At 46.7% G+C, this 22,787-nt stretch overlaps 3 protein-coding genes across 3 annotated transcripts; 2 read left to right on the top strand and 1 right to left on the bottom strand.

The window, feature by feature from the left end:
• The first annotated feature begins 4,834 nt into the window (after positions 1–4,834).
• On the top strand, positions 4,835–6,613 carry LOC101065161 (transcription factor HES-1-A-like). The gene is made up of 4 exons (XM_003975748.2): positions 4,835–5,477; positions 5,580–5,675; positions 5,747–5,834; positions 5,952–6,613. Exons 1-4 carry the CDS (start codon positions 5,367–5,369, stop codon positions 6,401–6,403), a joined length of 747 nt encoding a protein of 248 aa, XP_003975797.2. The 5' UTR covers positions 4,835–5,366; the 3' UTR covers positions 6,404–6,613.
• Positions 6,614–11,185: 4,572 nt separating this feature from the next.
• On the bottom strand, positions 11,186–13,374 carry LOC101072422 (carboxypeptidase N subunit 2). Its single transcript, XM_003975779.3, has 2 exons — positions 13,232–13,374; positions 11,186–13,131 (listed from the first exon to the last, which is right to left on the bottom strand). Exon 2 carries the CDS (start codon positions 13,124–13,126, stop codon positions 11,570–11,572), a length of 1,557 nt encoding a protein of 518 aa, XP_003975828.2. The 5' UTR covers positions 13,127–13,131; positions 13,232–13,374; the 3' UTR covers positions 11,186–11,569.
• Positions 13,375–13,703: 329 nt separating this feature from the next.
• On the top strand, positions 13,704–15,241 carry cldn1 (claudin 1). The gene is made up of 4 exons (XM_003975749.3): positions 13,704–14,029; positions 14,455–14,619; positions 14,729–14,813; positions 14,929–15,241. Exons 1-4 carry the CDS (start codon positions 13,807–13,809, stop codon positions 15,089–15,091), a joined length of 636 nt encoding a protein of 211 aa, XP_003975798.1. The 5' UTR covers positions 13,704–13,806; the 3' UTR covers positions 15,092–15,241.
• Positions 15,242–22,787: the final 7,546 nt, after the last annotated feature.

Below are 22,787 nucleotides of genomic sequence, written 5' to 3'. Positions count from 1 at the left end.
CACTTACGGTCGCCCTCATTTTACCAACTGACACAAAGACGCCCAAGTCTTGCAAAAGGTCCCCGACCCACCAGACGGTCACAAAGGCTTTCTCCTCCCTTCTGTCCCCTAAGCATGGTTCTCCTTCCATGGACCTTCACGGCATCCATGTCTCCCATCCTTTATCAGTCCTTCCAGGCGTGAATGGGCTCTGTGGTTGGTCAATAAATTCAGTGATTCAGGGGGTGGACAGTTGCAGCCATGTTAACGTTTGTTCACAGGCTTGTCGGAGGGATGGGCCCCGCCCTATGCCTCTTTGTCTCCCGTGGTCCCTCAACAGGTTAGAAGTCAATGGAGGGCCTTGTGCGGAGGTGGCGGGGGCATGGATGGAGCCGCCTCTCACATGGCGTTCACACAGGGGGAGGAAGGCCCGGATCACTGTGACACTTGTTAGTGTGGGGCTGAGCTACATGGCTGGGTTGCCTCTCTCTAGAGGGGCCGGTGCAGTATTCAGCGCTTTAAACGAACTAATGGTCGACGCTGTGGGGTTTGCGTCGAAGGTAAGACGATCTGCTCTCAGAAGCCTTCAGTGATCACTCTGAAAAGAGCAAGTGTATCTTACAATCTCGGTTTACAGATCAGCCCGACAATAAAAATGAGGTCAGGTCTTCAGTGGGTCCACAGTCTGCAGCGATGGAGAATCCCGTCTTCAAATGTAGAGCAGTGCAGTTCGAGGCCGCCGCATGTGCCGATCTATAGCCGCTTTCTCGGCTCAGCATGGAAACAGTTAAACCGAGAGAAAAGAGGCAGAAAGCTGTAGATAGAGAAACACACAAACAGAGGAGGTCTTAAGATGACAGACAGAAAAGAGACACACAGACTGAAGAGGGACTTAGCGCCATGACTGAAGCCTAACTGTCATGAGAAGATGAGAGTTGCCATGGCCACCCAGGAGCCACCCAGCAAGCATGTGAGCCGGGGAGGTTCAGGGGCCAGAGGCCTGGGCCCGGGCTGGTGGATCACATGCACTAACCAGGGATTATGTGCATAAGTGATGAGCGCTAAGCCAGCAGGTGAAGCAGAGAGGCCCTGGGACAAGGAGCGCGGTATCCTTCAGGACAGCTCCCCCTGTAAATACTAGGGACTTTTTTCCCCAAGTGAGGCTGATCTCCGATGTGAAGGAGACTCAGCCAGAGGTCCTTGAGTGCTGAAAGGGCATCCCCCAGGCTGCTTTCACTGGGTAAGTGGCCAAAACGCTGGTCTTGTGAGTCATCTTGAGTGGCAAGAATGGAACATCTTCACATTCATAAATCCCAGTGCAAACACACTCATGGATATGAACTGAGCATGGAAAGGGAAAGAACCCGCACGGCAGTGCGTGAGCGGCGCTCTTTTTGAAGAGTCGCAGCTCGGTGCTGCTGTGCAGGGACAAAGGATCTAGTTTAAGCCCCGAGTTAAGGTAACAGCCTGTAACAACAGGTTCATAGGTTGTTTGGCTGCAGGGAATTAACGCATATAACATCCATGGCTTTACAGGAATGTGTTTGAACCTTGATTGCACAAAGAAATCAAATTCCCATGGTGCACGGGGAGAAAATACACAGTTAACTAGCCTCCCCCAAACACCTTTTGAGGACGATAGTGTCCCTGACCATATTAACATGTAAATACACTTAGATACTTTGACAATGCTCTGAAATGCATATAATCTACATGCTAACTAGTGCTTTAAAGAGTTTCCACTGCTGAATGTGGTTTGGGAACACTTTCATGTCTGGGTTTTAAAAATTAAATGTGAGGCCTCTCTTGCGATCTCTAAAAGCGTTTTTCAATTTGACGAGGGATAAGGCGTCGACTGGGTTTTCTTTTCAAGCGGGCAGACCCGGGGTTCAATACAGCTTTGGTCTCATTGCCTCCGAGTTGAAGATCTAAATGCTGAAAAAAAAAACAACTCTAAGTTGGGTGACAGATGGCAGAATGCCATAGTCGAGGCATCCTCTCTCTGCACTGACTCCTCAGGTTGTTGACAAACACGAGCCGGGATGAGTCCGCTAATCCCTTGATCCGTTACCACGTAAACAGTCCGGAAAAGCCAAATTTCTCCCTCAACCTTTGCTTCTCCTAAGCAGGATTTATTCGAATGCCCTCTACCCTTTTTACATCGCTGCCGTTGCCAAATTCAACCATAATTTTGATTCTGTGCATCACCATGACAACCAGTTATTTCCCATCCTTAAGCCCCCCCCCCCTCCTCAGCTTCTCTTTTCCATTGATACCACTACCTCCCCCTACGCCTTCTCCTTTTTTTTGTCCAAATAAAACAAAGCGCAGAGTGAATGTGCTCTGAGGTAGGTAAATGTATTCAGTGACATCAGCCAGGACGAGTCTATTCTGACGGATTCCTGTACCACTTGTTTCCAGCCTTGTCTGGAGGCCGGACACTCTGTTGGGCCCATTGTCCCGCATGTATTCCACACAGACCCGCAATTAATGGAGGCCTTGTCTAAGGCTCCTGGAGCAGAAACTGCTGTTCGGGAGGGGGACAAAAGGCGGCAGAGTTGGGGGCTGGGAGTTGCTATGGGAGGCTCCCCCCCCCCCCCACTAACACTTTCTCTTTAAGGGTGGATTCAAAGGCAGGCAGAGGGACAGAGAGCGAGCAGAGCTCTGGATGAGATGTTTAAGTGATCCTCTCTGTCCATACCCCCCCCCCAGCCTGAGATGTTTTCATACCAACAGTTGAAAGGGAACTTTGATGATGATGACCATTTCACTGCCCATTTGTCAGGTGTAGTGAGGGTGACGGTGACTTTTCTAACCGATGCAGACAAGCGTATCAAATAGAACCTAAAAATCAGACTTGCAGGTCATTCTTTTATACTGAGGAAGGGTCACGTAAGTCACGCTTCCCTGTAAGACCAAGTATAACAAATACAGCATAATGAAAATATAAAAATATGAAAATATGCATAATGTTGGTCGCTGTCTTTGAAATAATCAGGAATCATGATTAAAGATCTTACATCAAGCTTAGAACTGCCTTCCATCACAGTTCCCATATTGCTTCCTGAACATTTCCAATTCAAAGGACACTTCAGGTTGTTCTAAGATGAATTTAAAACCTGAAGCTATAGCACTTCTTCAATGACTTGCTTATTATAATTAAATATTCTATTAAATGTTAAACATTCTAAATTTTACTCATCGATCAGAGGAATAAATCTGTATGCTGTAGAGCCTCATTCTTAGAATGCTTCAACATCTGCAATGACAAATAATTCATAATATCAAAATATCAAATATGAAATTTATCAGAACTTTTAAAACTGACATTTGATCTCCTGCCTCATGATGCATTGAGACTAGCATTGACTTTCCTCCAGGTTTGCATTGAGCATCAGTACACAAATGTGGTTACCATAGTTAGATCAGTAGGAAATGTGATCGCGGTTGCATCCTATGTTTCTTCTGCTAATCGGTCCTGTGCTGGACCCTGATAGCTGGCTAAGGCGTGCTCTGGCTGGAGGTTCCCACAGTGATACGGATCAGGGCTGTGCAGTAAAGCTCATGTCTGCATGGCCAGGTCTACAATAAAGCCTTGTTTGTGGCAGCGCTTTAGTGAAAACAGCGCCGATAGGTTGTAATTTATTGCAGCGTGGCCTCTCCTCATAAAAGCCTCTCATCTGTCCGGAGCATAACTTCAGCCTATTTAAAAAACTCTTGTTAAAACTTCCAGTTAGAAGATTAACTGAAGGCTTTAAATGAGGAGAAGAGTCAAAGAGTCTGCGGTTTGGAAATATTTCAACTGGACCAAAAAGAATGTCTGTTTCCATAAAACAGCGCAATTCTTCTGCTTTCTGAACTCTATGAGGATAAAACCATTCGTGGCTTCATGTCTGAGTGGACCTCAGTGGTGCTTGAAGTCTTCCTCGCACAGATGGGATGATGAGGAGAGGATACTGACCTGTCTTTTGGGGTCATTTCACCTCTGAGGATTTAAGAGCTTTACAGGGGGCATTTGAAGTCCATCAGGGAGGATAGAGCCATCTCATGATGAAAAAGATATCTGCTAATAAATACATCAGAGCGAGATCAGGTCACCTCATTGATGCTTGATAGTCTGAAGGTCCTGAATAACAATAAAAATGATGAACAAATCAAAGTAAATTAAGGAAAAGATAATGAGTCATAAAATTATTTGGCATCAAGCTCATATTTAAAGTATATATATGCACGACCATCCGCTTTAAATTCTAAATATTATTTAGAACATGTAGTGGTCTTTTCTCTACAAATAGCAGAAATTACTCAGGTTTTTCCCTCAGAAATATTAGCATAGAAGCAGATTCAGGCAAGCAGGTTGCTGACAGCCTAATTTAAAGCACAGTATAAGTTGCCCAGTAGTAGAGCTGAAAGAACTCTTGCAGTGAAGGAGATGTCAGAGTTCACGGCGGTGACGGCCAGCGGTGAGCGCTTCAGATTATCTTCTCTTGGCTGGACACCAGCTCTGGAGTGTGTCAGGGGATTGTGTGTTCAGATAAAACACGGAGCCACTCACTGACCCTTAAAAAGGTGTGTGTGTGTGTGTGTGTGTGTGTGTGAGAGAGAGAGAGTGTGTGTGTGTGTGTGTGTTTGTTCTTGTACTTGCTACATATTAAGTACTACAGTGCATTCTAATAGCAATATTCCATTTTTATAGAAATGTAGACATTTTGGCTGGTCCTCACAACTTCAAAACGACTGTTTGAGGGTTTTACGGTTGAGGTAAGAGTTAGGTTAGGGTTAGTTGGTTAGTTAGGGATAGGAGCTGGAGAATGCGTTATGTCTCAAAGATAGAAGTAGTGCAAAGTGTGTCGGTTTTTTTTAACATGTTTTCTAGTGTAGATGAGAAATTATTACTCATTTCGACTAGCGCATGTTCAGCATATTTGGACAAAACTGAGTTTTATTAAAATGATTTTGGAATCATTACATCAATTTAAATTTCCACTTGTTCATTTATAATTCTTTAAACACACTATCGATTCATTAACGCTTAGCTGAAACTTTAATTGTGAAGTTATTCTGTGCGTAAAATCATCGGCAGCATCCAGACACGTAACCAATCCAGGCGCGAGCTCAAACAAGCCCCCCCTCGCGCTCCGGTGCGCTGTCCCGCGTGCCGATTGGACAGAAGACATCCTGAGAGTCCCACACGAGCCGCTCGCGTGCAGCCTCAGCTGCGCGGATAAAACGGAGGCGCGAGCGACGAGCTGCGCTCAGAGAAGGAGTCAAGGCGTTTCTGCTCTGCGGAGGAATTTCACCGCTTTCAAGTGTTTTAAGTGTTTTAAGTGTTTAAAGTGTTCGGCTTCTGGTCAAGTCTCGCTTCTGGACTATTTTAAACCAAAACGATGCCAGCCGGTACTTTTGAAAGATCGTCTCCCTCCGCCGTGGCTGCCACACCGGCACGTTCTGGAGAGTCCACGCCGGAGAAACACCGCGCTCTGTCAGAAAACAGAAAGGTAACCTTTTTTTTAAACGAATGCACTGCTATTATTCTGCTTTTACTCATTTAAAGCAAAGTTCAGCTGATTTGTTTTTTTGTTTTTTTTTAAATTAAACAGTCTTCCAAACCAATTATGGAAAAGCGGAGACGTGCGCGCATCAACGAGAGCCTGGGCCAGCTGAAGACCCTCATCATGGAAGCTCTGAAGAAAGATGTAAGGATATAACCGTAACCATATGATTTATCTATAAACGAAATTAGATTATAATACGTGTGCCTGTTCAGAGCTCCAGACACTCTAAACTGGAAAAGGCAGACATTCTGGAGATGACAGTGAAGCACCTCAGGAACCTCCAGAGACTTCAGCTGACTGGTCAGTGCCAGGGATGTGCTTCCTCCCTACTTTTGAAGCAATTGTCATCAACTCCGAGTTTATAACCATAGAATATTCATCTGTATTGTCATTTTAAATGTGCTCATTCCTCCTCAGCTGCCGTGACCACAGACCCGTCGTTCCTGGGTAAATACAGAGCCGGATTCAGCGAGTGCGTCGGGGAAGTCACCCGTTTCCTGTCCACGTGTGAAGGGGTGCACTCAGAGGTCAGGACTCGCCTCCTGAGTCATTTGGCATCCTGCGTGACCCAGATCAACACCATCAACTTCTGCACACCGCATCCAGGCACATCTGGACTGGGACAAACGGGCGCACAGATGCCGGCAGCTTCCGCTGCACGGATGCCCTGCAAAACCGGCTCGGAGGTGCACTTTACCGCAGAGGCGATGAAGCTTTACGCCGGCTTCCAGGTTGTGCCGACGCCAGACGGACAGTTTGCCCTCATTGTTCCCAGCGCAGCTGTGACGCCGCTGGGTGCACAGAGCGGTCATCACCTGTCACCTGCGGCACCACCGGTCACCTTAGATTCTGTGTGGAGGCCGTGGTAAGAGATCACCTGGAGGACTGTCGCGGCTTTTTTTTTGTACATTCTGTAAATGTTTGTCTATGTGGAGATTCATTAGGAGATTCTTTTGTGCTTATTGTGGCTTTCCCTCCTGACCCTGTCATATATTTACCCAGGACGTTTGAAAATCTGGGGGGGGGGATCGAAAAGCACTGTATTTTTTACTCTAATAAAATGTTTTTTATGACCTAAACTACAGCTCTAACTGCGATGGTGCCTCTGTTATTGGTTAGAGTTTTACAGACCTGTCCTGGAATGTCCTGGAATGTCCTGAAATGCCCCCTATAGTAACCACAAAGCAATATAAGGGGAGCAAACTGATGCTCTGAGTTCTGCACAGTAAATGTCAAAATCAGAAGGTATCCAAGACTGTAGGAATGCGTATCTCATAAAAATACTTATTAAACACCGTTTCAAGCGGCTTGGATACCCCAAACACTGTGATTTACATGCATTTTTTGGTAATCATTGACTAATTCTTCTGAGTTGATTTCAAGTGTTGCCTGTTCAGTAGAACCCTCATATGATGTCTTCAAGAAGTAGTAGATTTCTTCTTGTTTCGCTAAAGCAGGCAGGTTCAGGGACTTGGTCTAAAATACTTATGTGCCTAATTAACACATCCACCCCCCCACCACCACCACCACCACCCCCCTGCATCACCCGCCACACTCGAGCACCCTTGCTTTCACCCTTTCACCCTCTCATTTGTGCAGCGCTGGTGTTCACGACCTGCCCTTCGCATCCAGTCACACGCATTCACGTTTGGAGTTGGAGGACACTTTAACACGACTGCAGGATTAGTGATCAAACCTCACGGTATTTAGAACAACGGCTCCTCGGTCCACGTCCTGAATGAACCGGGACAGACGACAGACAGATCACAAATCTTAGGGATAAGACAGAGCAGATAAGAGTGATTGATGATCTGAAGGTGTATTTTCACCCTAGTTTACTGGCGGCGGTTGCAGAGTCGTCCCGGTCATTGTCCATTTAACGGGCGGTTGAGGGGCTGACGGTCTCAGCGTGTGTCCTGAGCGTGGTGCTCACACAGCGGGACGCGAGCAGAGCGTGACCAGAGGTCACAGGTGCCCCGCTTTCGCAATCCACAGACAAGCGCAGCCCCGACAGCGTGATGCTTTGAGTCCTGCAACCCGTCAACAGACCTGGCAGGTCGTCACCAGAAGACCGGGCCTCCCTTTGACGGCGTCAAACTGGGGCACCTCCAGCAGGCTCAACAGCCCCCTGACTGCTGCGTTGTTCCTGATTGACATTCATGGAATCTGAGATTAAACTGGAAATAAATGCGTCGCTGGCAACTTCCAGGGTCTCCTTGGTCTTTTATTTATCTGCTGCAAAATCAAAATCTGCGTAAATGCAGAAGACCCCCCCCCCCCCCCCCCTCCTCGCTTGATAACTTTTGCAAACCCCTCTGGGTGCGCAAATGATACAGTCAATTAAGTTTACATCCCTGTTTTGGCCCAGCTGGGAGAAGACTGGCAGTAAGTAGGACTTAAAGACAAAAATAAAGCTCCCCCTCCTATCAGAGCATCCTTTGAGAAGACCCTCCCAAACATAAAAACAAAGCCAGGCCCCTCAGTGGTTCAATGGCTCCTCTCTTTGTGGCCCTCTCCATCTTCATAAAGGACCTTCCCCTTGTTTATCCAGGAAGAGGTTTAATGGTTGTGAGAAGGAGGAGGAGGCAAGGAGGGTGGGCGGGGGTCCATGCTAGCTGAAGAAGGCTTATTGTTGCCCGATCCCAGAGGTCCTGGTCTTAAAGGCTGAGAACTCCTCAGGCCAGGCTGTTCTCCTCAGACTAGAGGAGCCGTGAAGTGCTGACGGCTCGTTCCGTAACCGCACCTATAGGTGACGGAGCGCGTGGAGTGGGTTTAATGGTGGAGCCCCAAAAGGTGACATCTTGAGGCAATTTGTGCTGAGTACCGCACTGGTTCTGTGGAATCCCCCCTTTCTGCCCCTCCCCTACAGGAACCCCACTCTGATGCAGGACTTTCCCAAACGGTGTAAAGCAGCCAGTAGTAAACAGCAAGCTTCTGATTGATGGCCTTCCCCTCCCAACAAACACAGTGACACTGACAGAGTCCCCGCTTACCCGTAAACCCCCCCAACATTCACCGGAAAACGCCTTTGCCTCCTCCGCCGCGGGTGAACTTACGCAGTATTGTCTTTAGGGTTGTTGTGGCGCTTGACGGGGGTCCTGAAGTCAGCGCTGGTTCACATCAAGGCTAATGAATGGATTATGCCCTCGATATCAATGGTGAATGGACAATGCCCCTTGTCCCGCCGCTTCGATTCGCCCCTTTTTGATTTAGCTGCTTGTTTTTGGTAAAACTCCACAATGTGCTGGAGTTAAGTCAAAGCATCCGCGGGGAGAATTTGGAATCAGTGACACCGTGACACTGGAAGCGGTAAATTTACGACTAATTGCAACGATGGGAGGTGATGGGATGATGGGAGGTGCAGCCACTGCTGGTCCCACAACATTAGGGTGGACTAACGTTCATCATTGGTTCCAATCCCACTTTTCCTTCCTTTCTCTTCCACCACTCCATCATAAGTGATCACTGGCTGCCCTTTATGGGTGTTTCCTTGTGCGTCAACTGGCTGCAACATGACTGTGATTGTTGATTTGAAACAAGCTTCCATCATCATCATCATGATCAACATCATCATCAGCATCATCAGCATCATCATCATCACCATTACACTGACAAAAACGACTCTTGCAGGAGTCCTTGTGAGTTATGTTCCAATTCCTCCTTGCATTCATCTGCTACCCTTCCTGGAAACGAATGAAACCCAGACAATCACCACTGATTGTGGTGATTTGCAGCATTGTCGGCAGAGTGTTTCCTCTCATATTTGCCCGACGCCGCGTTTCACTCATATTCATCTCACAGTCGAGCTGCTCCCATGGTGAAACAATGGCCTCTTCGTGAATTACTTCTGCTGCTGCGCCATGAAGTGTGGGGGGAGTTTTCAATTACTTTCAACAAATCTCCAGGTTTTGCTGCGCTCCTTCGCGCACAAAGGCGAGCTGCATGAGAGCCATAGATCCTGATTCATTCTCCATAATTGTAATGTGATGATAAGGAGCTTATAGCCTCTTGTTATCCACCAATAGGGACGAGCAGGACAAAAGCCCGTGCACCACTATGCTATAGGATTGCCATTCTGGTGACATCTCTCCATCCACTTAACACGCCGCATCAGGTCAGCTGTTCTTAATTTGGTCAGCAACACCTATTTAGCGTCCACTGAGGGGCATCTGTGTGCACTGAGGGGAAAATATTGACCCTTGTTTGTCGGCACGACTCACGTTTTGAATGTGCAAAACGGCCTATTTTTGTCCCTGAGGTGTCCAGGTCACTGTGTCACGGAGGATGCGCGTCGACCTGTCACGGGCTCCCAGATGCGATCTAATTGAGACTGGTAATCGCGTCAGTGAGCGTGATGGCGAGCACGGCGACGGATATCGTCAGCGTTAATGATAGAGACATTCTGGATGATGTCACGCGCTTCCACAGCTATTTTACACGTTCGGATCAATATCTTTTAAATTCCTTCCTCGCGCACTCACTCTTAGATGACCTTTACTCCTTGTCCCAAAACCTCTGCCCTGCCCTCAGCACCGCCTTCCAAACTGGTCCAGTCTAAACACTGTGGGAATAGTGGGGGACAACCCCCCCCTTCTCCTTCCCCTCCTGCTCCTGTCCCCAGTGCTTTGTGTTGTATTGGACCTTTTTTTTGTCTTACCAGATAATGTCTGCACCCCTCGGAGAGCTGCTGTGCGTCCAGCACTGACTGCCCACCAAGGAGGGCAGAGATGAGTTACAAGCGTGGGGGTTAAGAGGTGCTTTTCAGCCCGCACCAGAGCTGTTCTGGCACCCTGCGGCTGCTTGCTGGGCATGGAGCCTTAGTGACAGTGATGGATGTTGGCTCGTATTTTAGCACTAAGCACAACTCAAACTCACAGAGCGCTTTGAACCTTTAGACTGAGTCAGATCGAAGACAAATATGTGGTTAGCTCTGGTTACTCTGAACTCTACGTTTCAAGTGCTTTATCAAATCGCCTAGCCGTATGCTAATTAGCTTTTTTCTCTTTTGGTGGTTCTGCAGGGCCATAACGATGACTCGTTTGTGCACAAGGACCTTTAAACTATGATAAAGAGAAAAACTACAACTAAAATTTCCTTAAACAGTTATTTTGCCATATTTTCTCTTTTATACATCTTATCCTATTAAAGTCTCTCCATACACCACCCCCCCTCCCTCCCCACCCACACTTTAAACTACCTACTTTACCCTTTAGTTTTGGTCAAGTGAGGATTACCTCCTCAAGGGCCATTCCTCCAAACTTTAGACAGCCCTGATTTTTTTGTCATGTGAATTGGGACAGACTTGGACAGAGGACCCAATGGACCCCCTGCCCTTTGACCCTTATTAACCTCGGGTTAGGGTGCTGTATTCAAGGTGTAGCCATCTGTGTGCCTTGTTGTGTCAAGCCTTCCCTCCTCCCTCCCTCTTTATCATCCCCGCCACTGTTTAGGAGCAGTCAAGTGATCCGAGGAGGACTTTTAAAACCCCGGGTTGACAGGAGAGTTCACAACTTCCATCCTGTCTGTGCACCAGAACGGCCCCAGCACAAACACCCTGACACACACACTTTTATTATATTATATTCCATTTTCATAGTACCCTCCCCACATCATCCATGCATTCCAATATCTCACAATTTCTCTGGCACTGCTTTGACGTCTCTTTTGCAAATTTTATTGATTTATTGAAAGTTCTTATTGACTGGGAATTATGGGACATTTCGAAGCGAATATGACAGTTGATTCAAACAATTCATGAAGATCTTCAACATGTTGTGTTTCAAAACTGAAACCAAACCTTCCAAAACCTCTGAAAGAGCAAAATCAGAAAGTTCTGGAAATGCAAGATACAGCACCAACAACAACCACTCAGCTGAACTATGAACCCCCGGGGAAGATTTGTCCAGCTGCGCTATCGTTCAGCTGTTGAGTTAGTGGCTTGTTTACTGTATTGAATTGATAATCTGACTTTGTATGGAGGCAGGCCAGGTGAATGAGGGCATATTTGCGCTCTGGACAAAGTCTGCTGATGAGAACTAGTGAGCAGGCCGTCCGACCGTTGTCTCATTCCTGCAGCTTGAAAGCTCAGGCTGCAAAACGTGCTCCATAACGCTGCCGTCGTCCTCCTGAAACTGCACCTTCACCGTCATTTGCGAGCATTTATCCACTTTGCACTTGATGACCACGGTGTTATTGTGAATTTCCTGGCCGCAGCCTCCAAACCCTTTAGACAAGCTGCAGACCAGCTGGTCCCTCTGGATGGAGGCGACCGGCCGCCTCCTCAGAAAGCCGGGGCTCTCGCACAGCATCCTGTCCAGCATCTCTATGTCCTGGCTGTTTCTCAGCACCCACTCATGCAGGTTCCACATGTGGCAGTCACATCTCCAGGGGTTCCCGTGCAGCCGGACTGTGATCTGGATGATGAAGGGGTCAAAGACCCCCGCTGGTAGGGTCTCCAGCTTGTTGTCAGAGAGATAGAGCTGTTCAACTAGAGTCTGGTCCTCAAACATTTTGGCGTCCAGCTCACTCAGGTGGTTCTGGTTGAGATGGATTGTCTTCATGCCCAATAGACCGGTAAATATTGTCCCAGGCAGAGACCTGAGCTGGTTTTCTGACAAATCCAGATTCTCCAGGACTGTCATGTTCCAGAAAATGTCTTCCGGAAGTCTGGAGAGTTGGTTCGACGCCAGGATGAAGTCAGAAATAGATGACAAACTTCTTAGAGAGTGCAGTTCTCTCAGCGCGTTGCCTTTTAGGTTCAGCTCCTTCAAGTTTGAAGCATTAAAACCAAAGGCTTTATCACTGAAGGTTGTAAGAAGGTTCCCTCTGAGGTTCAGCACCTTCAGTTCGGTCAGCACAAAGAAGATGTCATCAGGGAGTTCCGATATCTTGTTCCCCTCCAGATGAAGCTCGGTCAGCATAGAGACATTGTGAAACGTGTCAGCGGTGAGGTTGCTAAGCAAGTTGTTGTTGATTTTCAGTATTTCCAGTCTTCCAAGCCCAGAAAACGTCTCCCTCTTCACTCCTTTCAGCTTATTGAGGGACAAATCCAGGACAAGCAAGTTATGGAGGTTCCCAAAAAGAAACGGCGGCAGATCTGAGATGATGTTTCCCCTCATTTCCAGGGTTTCCAGCTGTTTCAGAGAGTCAAACGTGCCCGCGGCCGTGCTCTTAAATACGTTGTAGTTCAGCATAAGTCTAGTCAAATTTCCCAGCTTTTCAAAAGTGCCTGGAAATAAATTGTCCAGCCGGGGGTTGCCGCTGACTTCCAGCTCCCGCAGCTCCGCCAGATGCTCAAAGGCCTGCGAGTGAACACTCCGAAGAGCATTGTTGAGAAAGACGAGCTTAGTGAGCTGGGGGCTCTCTGCTAAAGTGTGGGAAAACAGATACTGCAGGTCTGACGACATTAGTATAAACTCCTTGACTTTCCTGGACACATTTCTGGGTAAATATGATATTCCTCCGTCTCCACACAGGACCTGAGCGGGAGTAAAACAATGGCATCTGTAGGGACAAGAGATCTGAGCGTCCGTGTTTGCCTCCTGACAGACGAAGAGCAGCAGGAGCAGAGCCAGCCCCGGAGGTTTCAGCATTTTCACTATCCAGACAGGAGGAAAGAAGAACAGACGGAAAGGTTTCAGCCCAGAGGGAAGCCTCAAAGTTATGTTATTGCATTTGGAATGTTGAGTACAACTCACCTCAGTCCCGCAGCGATTCCCTTCTCACTGATGCAGCAGGCCAGCTGACAAAAAGTGCAAACACACCAGTGAATTAGGCAAGACGGAACCTTTGGTCAGTGGCCAGCTGCTGCCGTGATTTCCCCTACCCACTCTGAAAAAACAGACAAGTCATTTAAACCAAAAATAAAATAAAAATCAGCCCCCAGATCAGAATATAGTCGTTTTATTTGTTCCTATAAATCAGAACTTTCAGGGAAACATTTGCTTGAATGGTGAAAGTACTTTATAAATATATAACTACGAAAATGCTGCCTCTAAATGGCACATTTTATACAAAATAATAATAATCAGACACATTCAAAGAAAAAGAAATAGCGGTGTTTAAACTGCACCTGGCTATTGTGTCCACTAGATGGCATCCTTCTCCTCCCACATGTCCTGGAATTCCAGGACCCTCCCTGTCCTCCAGGGCAGGCTGATGATGCACAGGTAAGACCCACCGTTTGGGGATAGATCTGAACAGGAACTGCACCCAGAATATCCTTCCAACCCCCAACACCATCATCTGCACTATATCTGGGACATTTCCAGCGATGGCCAACGCAGGCATTCAGCTCCTGGGCTTCATTTTAGCCTTCCTGGGGCTGATCGGAACCATCGCTTCTACCATCATGGTGGAGTGGAAAGCGTCGTCCTATGCAGGAGACAACATCATCACAGCTCAGGCGATGTACGAGGGCCTGTGGAAGAGCTGCGTCTCGCAGAGCACGGGTCAAATTCAGTGTAAAGTTTACGACTCGCTCCTCCAGCTGCCAGGTGATATTTCACTATTGTTGTTCATTTATAGCTTTAGTACAGAAAAAAATACCAACCACTGATATCATATTGGAGCAGAAAGCAGCTTTTGTGTTGAGTCTCATTGAAAAAAGACAGGAACTTTGGAAATGTTAATATGAGGGTGTAAAATAGTGTTCAGGACCACATAAAAGCTTTATTTAAGTTGATTTTCTGCTTGTTCAAGAGCGCAGACGGTGGCCTTATCTCCCACCCTGAGCTCTGTCTGCGTGCTGGGACACGCCGCTCAAATTCCACCCGCTCTTTCTGAGCAGAAACACAAAAGCAGAAGCCAAACAAGCTTGTTTGATTGATAAATTAGCTGGCAAGAGTCAGTTGATTTAACTGGAGGTGAAACCCGGGGGGGTGGTGGGGGCTGTGGTCACCGTCTGCGTCTTCATCTCCAGGCATCGTTCAGGGAACTCGGGGGCTGATGCTGGCGTCCGTCCTGCTGAGCGTCATCTGTCTCCTGGTGGAGATGGTGGGCATGAGGTGCACCACCTTCATGGCAGAGGAACCGGAGCAGAAGGACAAAGTGGCCCTGGCTGGAGGGGTCATCTTCATCATCGCTGGTCAGCCTCTCATGCAGGACTTGGCTTGTTCTTTAGCCGAGAGATGAAGAAATGATGAAATTCCTGCACCTTTTAACCTGCGCGATAACACGAGCGTTTGGTTTCCCAGGTCTGCTCGCTTTAGTGGGAACGTCTTGGTACGGTCACAGGATCGCGAGGGAATTCTACGACCCGTTTACGCCCACCAACTCCAGGTGGGTTCTTCTCCTGGCAGCACCGGGGTGCACATGGAGACACTGGCCCGACGCACGGCCCTTTATTATGACATCACTCAGCTTTGATGATTTTAATGTGACCTTTTTCCAACAGGTATGAGTTTGGAAGTGCTCTGTATGTTGGGTGGGGGGCGGCCTGTCTCACTCTAATAGGAGGGGGCTTCCTGTGCTGCAGCTGCCCCAAAAAGGGCTCCCAGAAATCTCCACGTTACCCACCAACCCGCTCCTCGGGCCCGCAGGGCAAGGATTACGTCTGAGGGAGTGCCTCCCCCCTCCAGGCTGTATTTGTAGAGGAGCGTTAAATCGATGGTGTACATGTTTATTTGCTTTTATTTGCAACTCTGCTGATATGTTTGGTGTGTTTTAAGTTTTCTGAGTTAATAAAATTCATCTGCTTAAATCTGGAATTTGGTGGGGGTTTTTTTTACCTGTCCAGCTTAATTTAATAACATCCAGGTATGAAGTCAGCCTCAGGGGAAGATAAACCAAGTTTCCACAGCCCAAAGACTCCTGTCCCGACATGTCCGCTCTTCTGACTTCCTGGAAACAAGACTGCGAAGAATTTCCCCTCACTTGCAAGATAATGGCCCCAAAACAGTAACTCCAGCATTTGGTGACTTAAACCCAAAACGAATACTCCAATTAATTGGAATTCCTTCCATGAGTTTGTCTGCGTCCCTGTATGGCTCATCTTGTATTCGAGGGCTAGTCTCAGTGAGAGGATGGCCAGATTATAATGATGACAGGATCAACGCACATGGAGACAATGGTGAGCTGTCTTCCTTTAGTACGATCTAAAAACAAGCAGGTCATTTCCCCACATATTGTGAGCTAATAGGAACTTACGTAATACAGTATGTCGCTTTATGCTTTAAGACCTGTGATCTTTGGAAGATCCCTTCGGAATCTGGAACGTCACCAAAATTCAAGCAGATCTTCCTTGGCCCCTTATCATTGTATAATGGAAATTTAATTTAAATCTGTTTAGAACGTTTTTAGTTATTTTGCTAAAGGCAAGAACAACAAACGCAGCAGGTAAAAGCGATTATTGCGCCATCTAGCGGTAAGATTGGGGCAAGAGAATCTTACACGCTGGTGTAGAAACTACAAATAGGGGAAAAACTACTTTATCAGCCTATTCTAGTGTAAAATTTGTGCCACAGGTCATCGGTACAATGCCAAAGGTAAACTGAATGAATGAAAAAAGAAATGATGTCATGAAACAGAATCGATGTTTTACCACAGGTTTTAATCTTTAGAGTTATCAGGAAAAGTTAAAGGGAAAAAAAATCGCTTTTTGTCTTTTTTAAAATGCATCCATTTATATTTGATTGTTGCGATCATTGACGTTTGTTTTCATAATGTACAAAAACCAAATAAATCAAAGCGGTTGTCATTGCACCATGAAAATGGAGGACGGATCCATAAAGCTGAAATCAGAAATTACTGGGAAATTATATCAAACAAAAAAATTCAAACGAGAAATTGCTGATCATTTAAAATGGGATTTTTGTGAAATATTCGATCGACTCAGGCGTTTAATAACAGTGACGCTGCACCGCCGCCAGAGGGCGACATTTCTACTGTTTGGGTTATGTTTATTTTTTCTTCTGGCAGTAACTGTCAACGATCACTTGATTTCTGATGTCACTGACAGGTGGAAACTGAGATTACAAGATTATGAATCCGAAAGGTTAAGTGAGTTTATAAGGTTAATTACTCCACACCAAAGTCCATTAAAATGATGGGAATCTTCACATCCTTCAGGTTCTGAATCAGACCTGACTTTTTACAAAGTCAGTGAACAAATGTCAAATAAAAGGCCAGAAAATTAACTCAGGAAAGAGTTAAAGCCAAAACTTGTTTTACTTTTTAAATGTGGCCTCTTGTGCATGGAAAATTCTGCAGGGAGAGACAAAGCAGACAAACTGTGCTAGAATAAGGATTAAGATAAGGCAACACTGGAAGCGGATTAGTGTTGTCTCCCCAGGCCCCGACACAACCTTCAGCATGCTTAGAAAGCGATATTGTGACATCCTGAAGATTTGGCAGCATTAACAGGATTCCCATCACTCTCCTGTTACATGTTACGTTCCAGAAAATAATGAGCTGCATTCATTAATCTGCATTCAGAGTTTGTCACAAATGTATTTTAAAAACCCACATAAATAACTGTGTATGTGTGCTCAAAATACATATGGTTCATCTATCAGGGTTCATTTGAGTTTTATAAATGATTTATTTTACACATTCATTAATTATGGTTACAGTTAACAGAGTTTACCCACAGTAAATGATGGGATAAATATATTAGTATTAGTATTTCTAATTATTTACGATATTAAAATCCCCCCCCCCCACGTAAGAGTATATGATCACTATAACTACATGTATGTTAAACAGTGTTTGACGCGCTAATGTTTTGCAGTTTGTATTTCCGCCACTAGAGGTCAGTATGTACGGTTTTAAAAAATCTGAATAATTTATCTTCCCGGATTTTGTATAGTTGGTTTGTTTGTTTGTTTGTTTGTTTGTTTGTTTGTTTTAAAAGAATCTTTAAAAGGTATCTTAAATTTGTCAGCGCACCTTTCTAAAATAATATTTTATTATCGGGTTAGGATGCAGTGACCTTTTTAAGACATAAGCCTTTGGCTTTTGGTTTTCTAAACTTAGTTTTAATCTACAAATTAAAATAATCCAGTGTAATCACTGCCATTTATTCTTATAGCTGTCACATTTAGTTTTAGTATTTTTCTATAATATTTCTGATATTTTGCACCCATCCGATCATTGAAGCAGTAGCGCTTTGAAAAACTAAAATCGAACAAATCCTTGCTTTGCAGATCTGATTACGGCCGCGATTTCTCTGGGATCAGACGTGACCTCTCACCCGGTTCGACTCTGCCATGTTGCCATGTGTTTCATATGCCAGCTCTCTTTCAGATCGGAGGACCTTGAGAGGAAGCTGTGCCCTAACCCTGACCCACTCTCTGTTTTTTCTGTTTCTTCCCTCCGCTCATGGGAGTAAAAGGACCACCGAGTGGTCAATATCGAGCATCTGAATCAAAGTCAGATTGATTCAGAAGGGTTACATGAAGACACGCTCACGCTGGGGGACCAGAACACCAGATAATCCCTGAAGCTTAACTAATGAGATCAGCCTGACTTTGAGGTTCCATATTCGGCATGACAGGAAGTCCCAGTGTCTGCTGCCGCTTCCACGTTAGCATGTCTGCGTCGTCATGTGAGCCTCGCAAACCCTTGTGGAATCAGCACAGGTCGTTATCAGATGGGTCAGAGCCAAGATGACACCCCTCCCCTCCAAAACCTACGTCCACACAGACGAGGGTCTCCTTGGGAACCGGGGTCTCCGTATAAGCTGTGTGGGGAGCAGTTAAAATCACGGTGTTCATCTCTGTGTCCTCCTGGCAGCAGTTTGGTTGAGAAACATTTATTTTCGATCTCCTGAAGGGCTGAAATGTTGAGAAGAATGTTAGCGACCCACCTATCATGATGTCAGAGTAGAAGGCCTGGGATGGATTTCAAAGGCTGGGGGGAAAGAACGCAAAAAACAATGAATAGTTTTTCCTTTTTCTTTTCTTTTTATTAGGGTGGTGGTGCAATTCCGCCCTGATTAAGAGAGAAATATCTTAAGATTAAGGAAGTTAAGAAAATTTAATCTTGAATTTAAATGGAGGGGGGGGGGGGGGAATCCCCTGGGGGTCAAACTGTGGCTGCGGTACGTTGATGCACAAAGACTCTGGCAGCCGTGACGTTCTGGCTCCGTTCCTCTTCCCTTCTGATCCAGAACTACTGGAAAGCCGGATCCATTTAAAACACTTAATTCTATCAAAGTGCAAAAGCAGCAGAAACGGTCACCATGACGACGACCCCCCCACCCCACCCCTCACCAATACAGCGGTTTGTGACTGAAAGTCCCTCCAACACCTGATAAATGTTTGATTAAGATGTTTACGAAGGTTTTATAAGTTCTCCTGGGTCAGAAGCCTGAAAATGTGGGTTTGGCCGTGCGACTCGCTGCTCCTGCTCCGGTTTTATGGGAACGGCAACACTTTTGTCCTCCCAGAGACAACGAAATGTTCCACATTTGGCCGCGGGGGCCGACAGATCTTTACGACGCCGCCGACCAGAACTAATTCCAAGCAAGGTCTCAATTTACGACCTTCAACAAATATTTCCTTTGCCGTGTTTTTCGAAAAATGCCGAGACCTTCCAGCACTTGTAGAGTTTTCCGGGTGGGAAGAACTCAGGCCGCACAGGCCTGAACTCTGCAGAGGAATTTATCTTCATCAGGCCGTCATGTGAAATTCATTTCTCCACCCAGATGTCTACATTTTCTGCATGATCAACAGAAATGAATTGCATGTATCTCTGCCCCCCGCCCGCGTTGCTAACGCAGCTTGTCGTTGAACTTGTTGTGTACTTTGTGTGATCCTAAAACCGCCTGCCGCTGTAAGCATGTGACACATCCCAGATCTCCCCCCGGGACACGTAAAATACGCGGAGCCGTTTGGGCATGAAAGAAGTAGTTGTTGATTCCTTATGTGATTAATTTAGTCCACACGAAACATGTGACCGCAGCAGGTTGTTGGTCTTAGCTGATCTTTTATGTCCCGGTGTGTTGTGGTGTGTTGTTGCCTCACGGTTGTCAAAGTTGTGATGAAAAACAAGGGGAATATGAGTTTGATGCACAGTTTATGGTATGTTGGCGCATTCAATTAGCACGCTGTTATTTCATCTTAGCAAGTTTTTTTAAAGGTTGCCAGGCTTGTTTCCACGGTGACGCGAAAAAGGCTTTAGAGGCAGAAAGGGTGGCGTCCAGATGGTCGAGCGGCTTTTGAGGGTTTCGCTTTAGTTTGGGTCATTTAACGTTAATGTTTTAGCAGGACGTGCTGAGGCAGCAGAGCAGCACGCAGGTGACGGAGGCTCAGTCGCCGGGAAGGACAGAATTTAGATTTATGAGGAGAACGGCAGCTGGGACCGAGTGGAGATGGACCGCTGGAGCTCGCGCTCATGGGTAAACTGAGGCCGATCGGGGGAGATCAGAGGGGAAAGGAGAGAAACGGGCCAGCGCAGGCTCAGTGTCACCCTCTCTGTCAATGTCAAAGGCTGACCCCAGGCCAGCTGCTGCCCTTTCCAAGACTAACAGGCAAATATTTAGAAGGGTTAAGAAGTGTGCACGCTTAGAATTGAAAACATGGAGCACAATTTTCTCCTTATCTGTCAGATGGAGTAGATGGAGATAAAGGCTCAGACACATGGTGATTCCTGCTGATAATGACAGATGGGGGGGTTGTGCAAACAAAGCACCAGAATACTCATTCTGCTAGCAAATTGAGGACATTTTGGTGTGTGTGTGTGTGTGTGTGTTGGGGGGGGGTGTCATGGTTGTCCCCACATCTTTGAAGGTAAAATCAATTGTTTTAAGGTTGAGGTTACAAATGGGATTAGGTTAGTTTTAGGGATGGAGTCAAGGTAACAGGTCGTGCCCCTATAGAAATACGAGGATGTGTGTGTGTGTGTGTGTGTGTGTGTGTGTGTGTGTGTGTGTGTGTGTGTGTGTGCGTGTGCGTGTGTGTGTGTGTGTGTGTGTGTGTGTGTGTGTGCATGGTGCACATTCAGGGTGTAAAATCCGATCTCGTTTCATAACTGACTCTCCAGCATTCAGATCTATATCACAGCTGATATCAACAATATATAAACAAGGAATTAAACCAAAATAAATGATTAGAACGAGGCAGCAAGTCGTCCTTCTGGGGTGAAATAAGGACAAAATACTATTATTGAAGAAGATACAGCCTTTTATATCTGCTGGGAAAACAGGAAACATGTTGGAATCAGGTCGCGCTGTGCCAATAAAGGAACAATAATTCAATAACGTCAGTGACTGCAATCTAAATTTAATTGCCGCAGACAAAGCCATCTGAGGCAGTCACGCAAAACTAATCGCGTCTTCTCTCAAAGTTTATGCAATTTTCCAGTTTGATTCACTTTACGAGGACCATGTGAGCCTCGGCGAGAGGACAGAGAGGTCCAGGCAGACGATGGCAGGACGCTGCTGGACTATTTTAATCTGGCTCCGCCTCCAGGACACCACCGCTCATACACCTCACGTCTCTTTAATGGCTGTAATTGGTTTATCAGCGCTGGGAAACATTGCCGCAGTGCCCATGAGCACCTCAGATCTGTGTCTAAAGCGCTCCCTCGTGTTCATGTGTCGAGGAAAGGCTGAGGGAGGAAACTGCAGCCGTAGCTTCACGCTGGCCCAATAACGCCTTCCAGATTCCGTAAATCTAATAATGGCGTTCTTTCAAATTTAAGAAGGATCTGCATTCAGGCAGTGCTTTGGAAAAATTAAAAAATAATTGAGTCAAGATGATCATCTCGACAGAGGAAGGAGGAGACGGGGATTTATCTCCCGTCCAGCGGCGTCCAACTTTGGTTCCAGTGTTGTCAATTTTCTACTTTGCATCTCACAGAGACTCTGAGTTGAATACTAAAGGTCGTCCTTTAAGGGAGTAAACAGCTCAATGTTCGCTTCCCGGCACCGATTATGGACCCTGGAGAGCTTCGGGTGCTAAGCCCAGTCTTTGCCTTGGGCCACAGGTCACTAAACAGCATTGATGAGCATTAATGGGAAAATTGGAACGCTTGCTGCTTCGTGGTCGTGACCAGTGTCGAAGCCATGGCGATAAAACGTCTGTAGCTGGGATGGAACCATTGGGGGGGTTGAGGACAAAAGCTCTTTTTTAGTGGTCAAGTAATTTAATTAGGGGTGTCGGGGAGACTCAACCCGGGGCAGCTGTGACCTTCTGGGACATTAGACGACGTGGTCAAGAGTTAATTACAGTGGTGTTACCTACTCTCCCCAATATCCCCAGTGGATCCTCGACGTGGGGAACTGACGCTTTTATGCACCCACAGTTAGATCAAGGGGTGATTCGAGTTAGAACGGCTTTGATCTCCTTTGATCTCAGGTTAGCGCGCCGTCGGACATCTGGCTGTCAGACAGGTTGCCTTTATAAAAAACACCCGTACGATTCCAACCAGTTTGCAACCTGGTGGCAACACAAAGCGGCCCCTCTCTCCACAAATGGGATGTGAACACACAAACAAGGGCCTTGTTTCCTGGAGACACCAGCACGGGAACAGCCGCTACGCTAGGTTCCAGCGTGGATTACCGACACCGGCTTGCGTCAGTTTGGATCCCATTACGTTTCCCCTGCTCCTCGGAGCGATGTAATCCAGTCAGGGGATGATGACAAACAGCCAGTCGCCCGCAGGTGTCAAATGCGAGATGGTGCGTCTGGCTGGCTGTTACCCAAATAACCCACGATGATTAGTCTCACGTTGCACTACCCTCTTTCACACCTCTGGTGAGGAACTTGTTTGCCCCCGGATCAGGTTACCCTGGAGCCCTGTGAAACCAAAGGGATGACCTGGAATTCTATCCTTTGACCCCGGCCTGAAAATGCGCCTGTGCTGAAACTGCGCAGGCCCCATTGGCTCTTCCTTCCGTCAGCGCTGGGTTTGAGTCCCGCTCCGCCTCTCTTCCACCTCTGTCTCTAGGAGAAATCCGCCGTCAGGAACTCCGGGTGTAAACAACGCTGCATATCCCACGCAGTTGCACCTTCACGTCACGGTCCCCAAACTGGCTCCACCACCTCTGCACTGACCTTGAATGGTGGGAATGCGAGCCACAGTTGACACGAGGCAAACAGAGCGTATTTTATTTAGGAGCCCAGCGGGCGGCTATTACGGTTACGTTTAAAAAAGAAGGGCTCGTTGTGCGGGCGCCGTACGAGAGAGCGTGGAAAAAGGAGCTTTTACACCATAAATCTGCCTCCTCTTGGCAAATATGATGTGACACAACAAGGTTTTTGTTCCTTTTGGCTTGTATTCATCAATAAATCCTCACCCATATGTCAAAAT

The sequence above is a fragment of the Takifugu rubripes genome, chromosome 22, assembly GCF_901000725.2.
Source record: "Takifugu rubripes chromosome 22, fTakRub1.2, whole genome shotgun sequence".
Lineage (NCBI taxonomy): Eukaryota > Metazoa > Chordata > Actinopteri > Tetraodontiformes > Tetraodontidae > Takifugu > Takifugu rubripes.
Note: the sequence above shows the minus strand (reverse complement) of the source record. Positions and strands in the feature narration are given on the sequence as shown.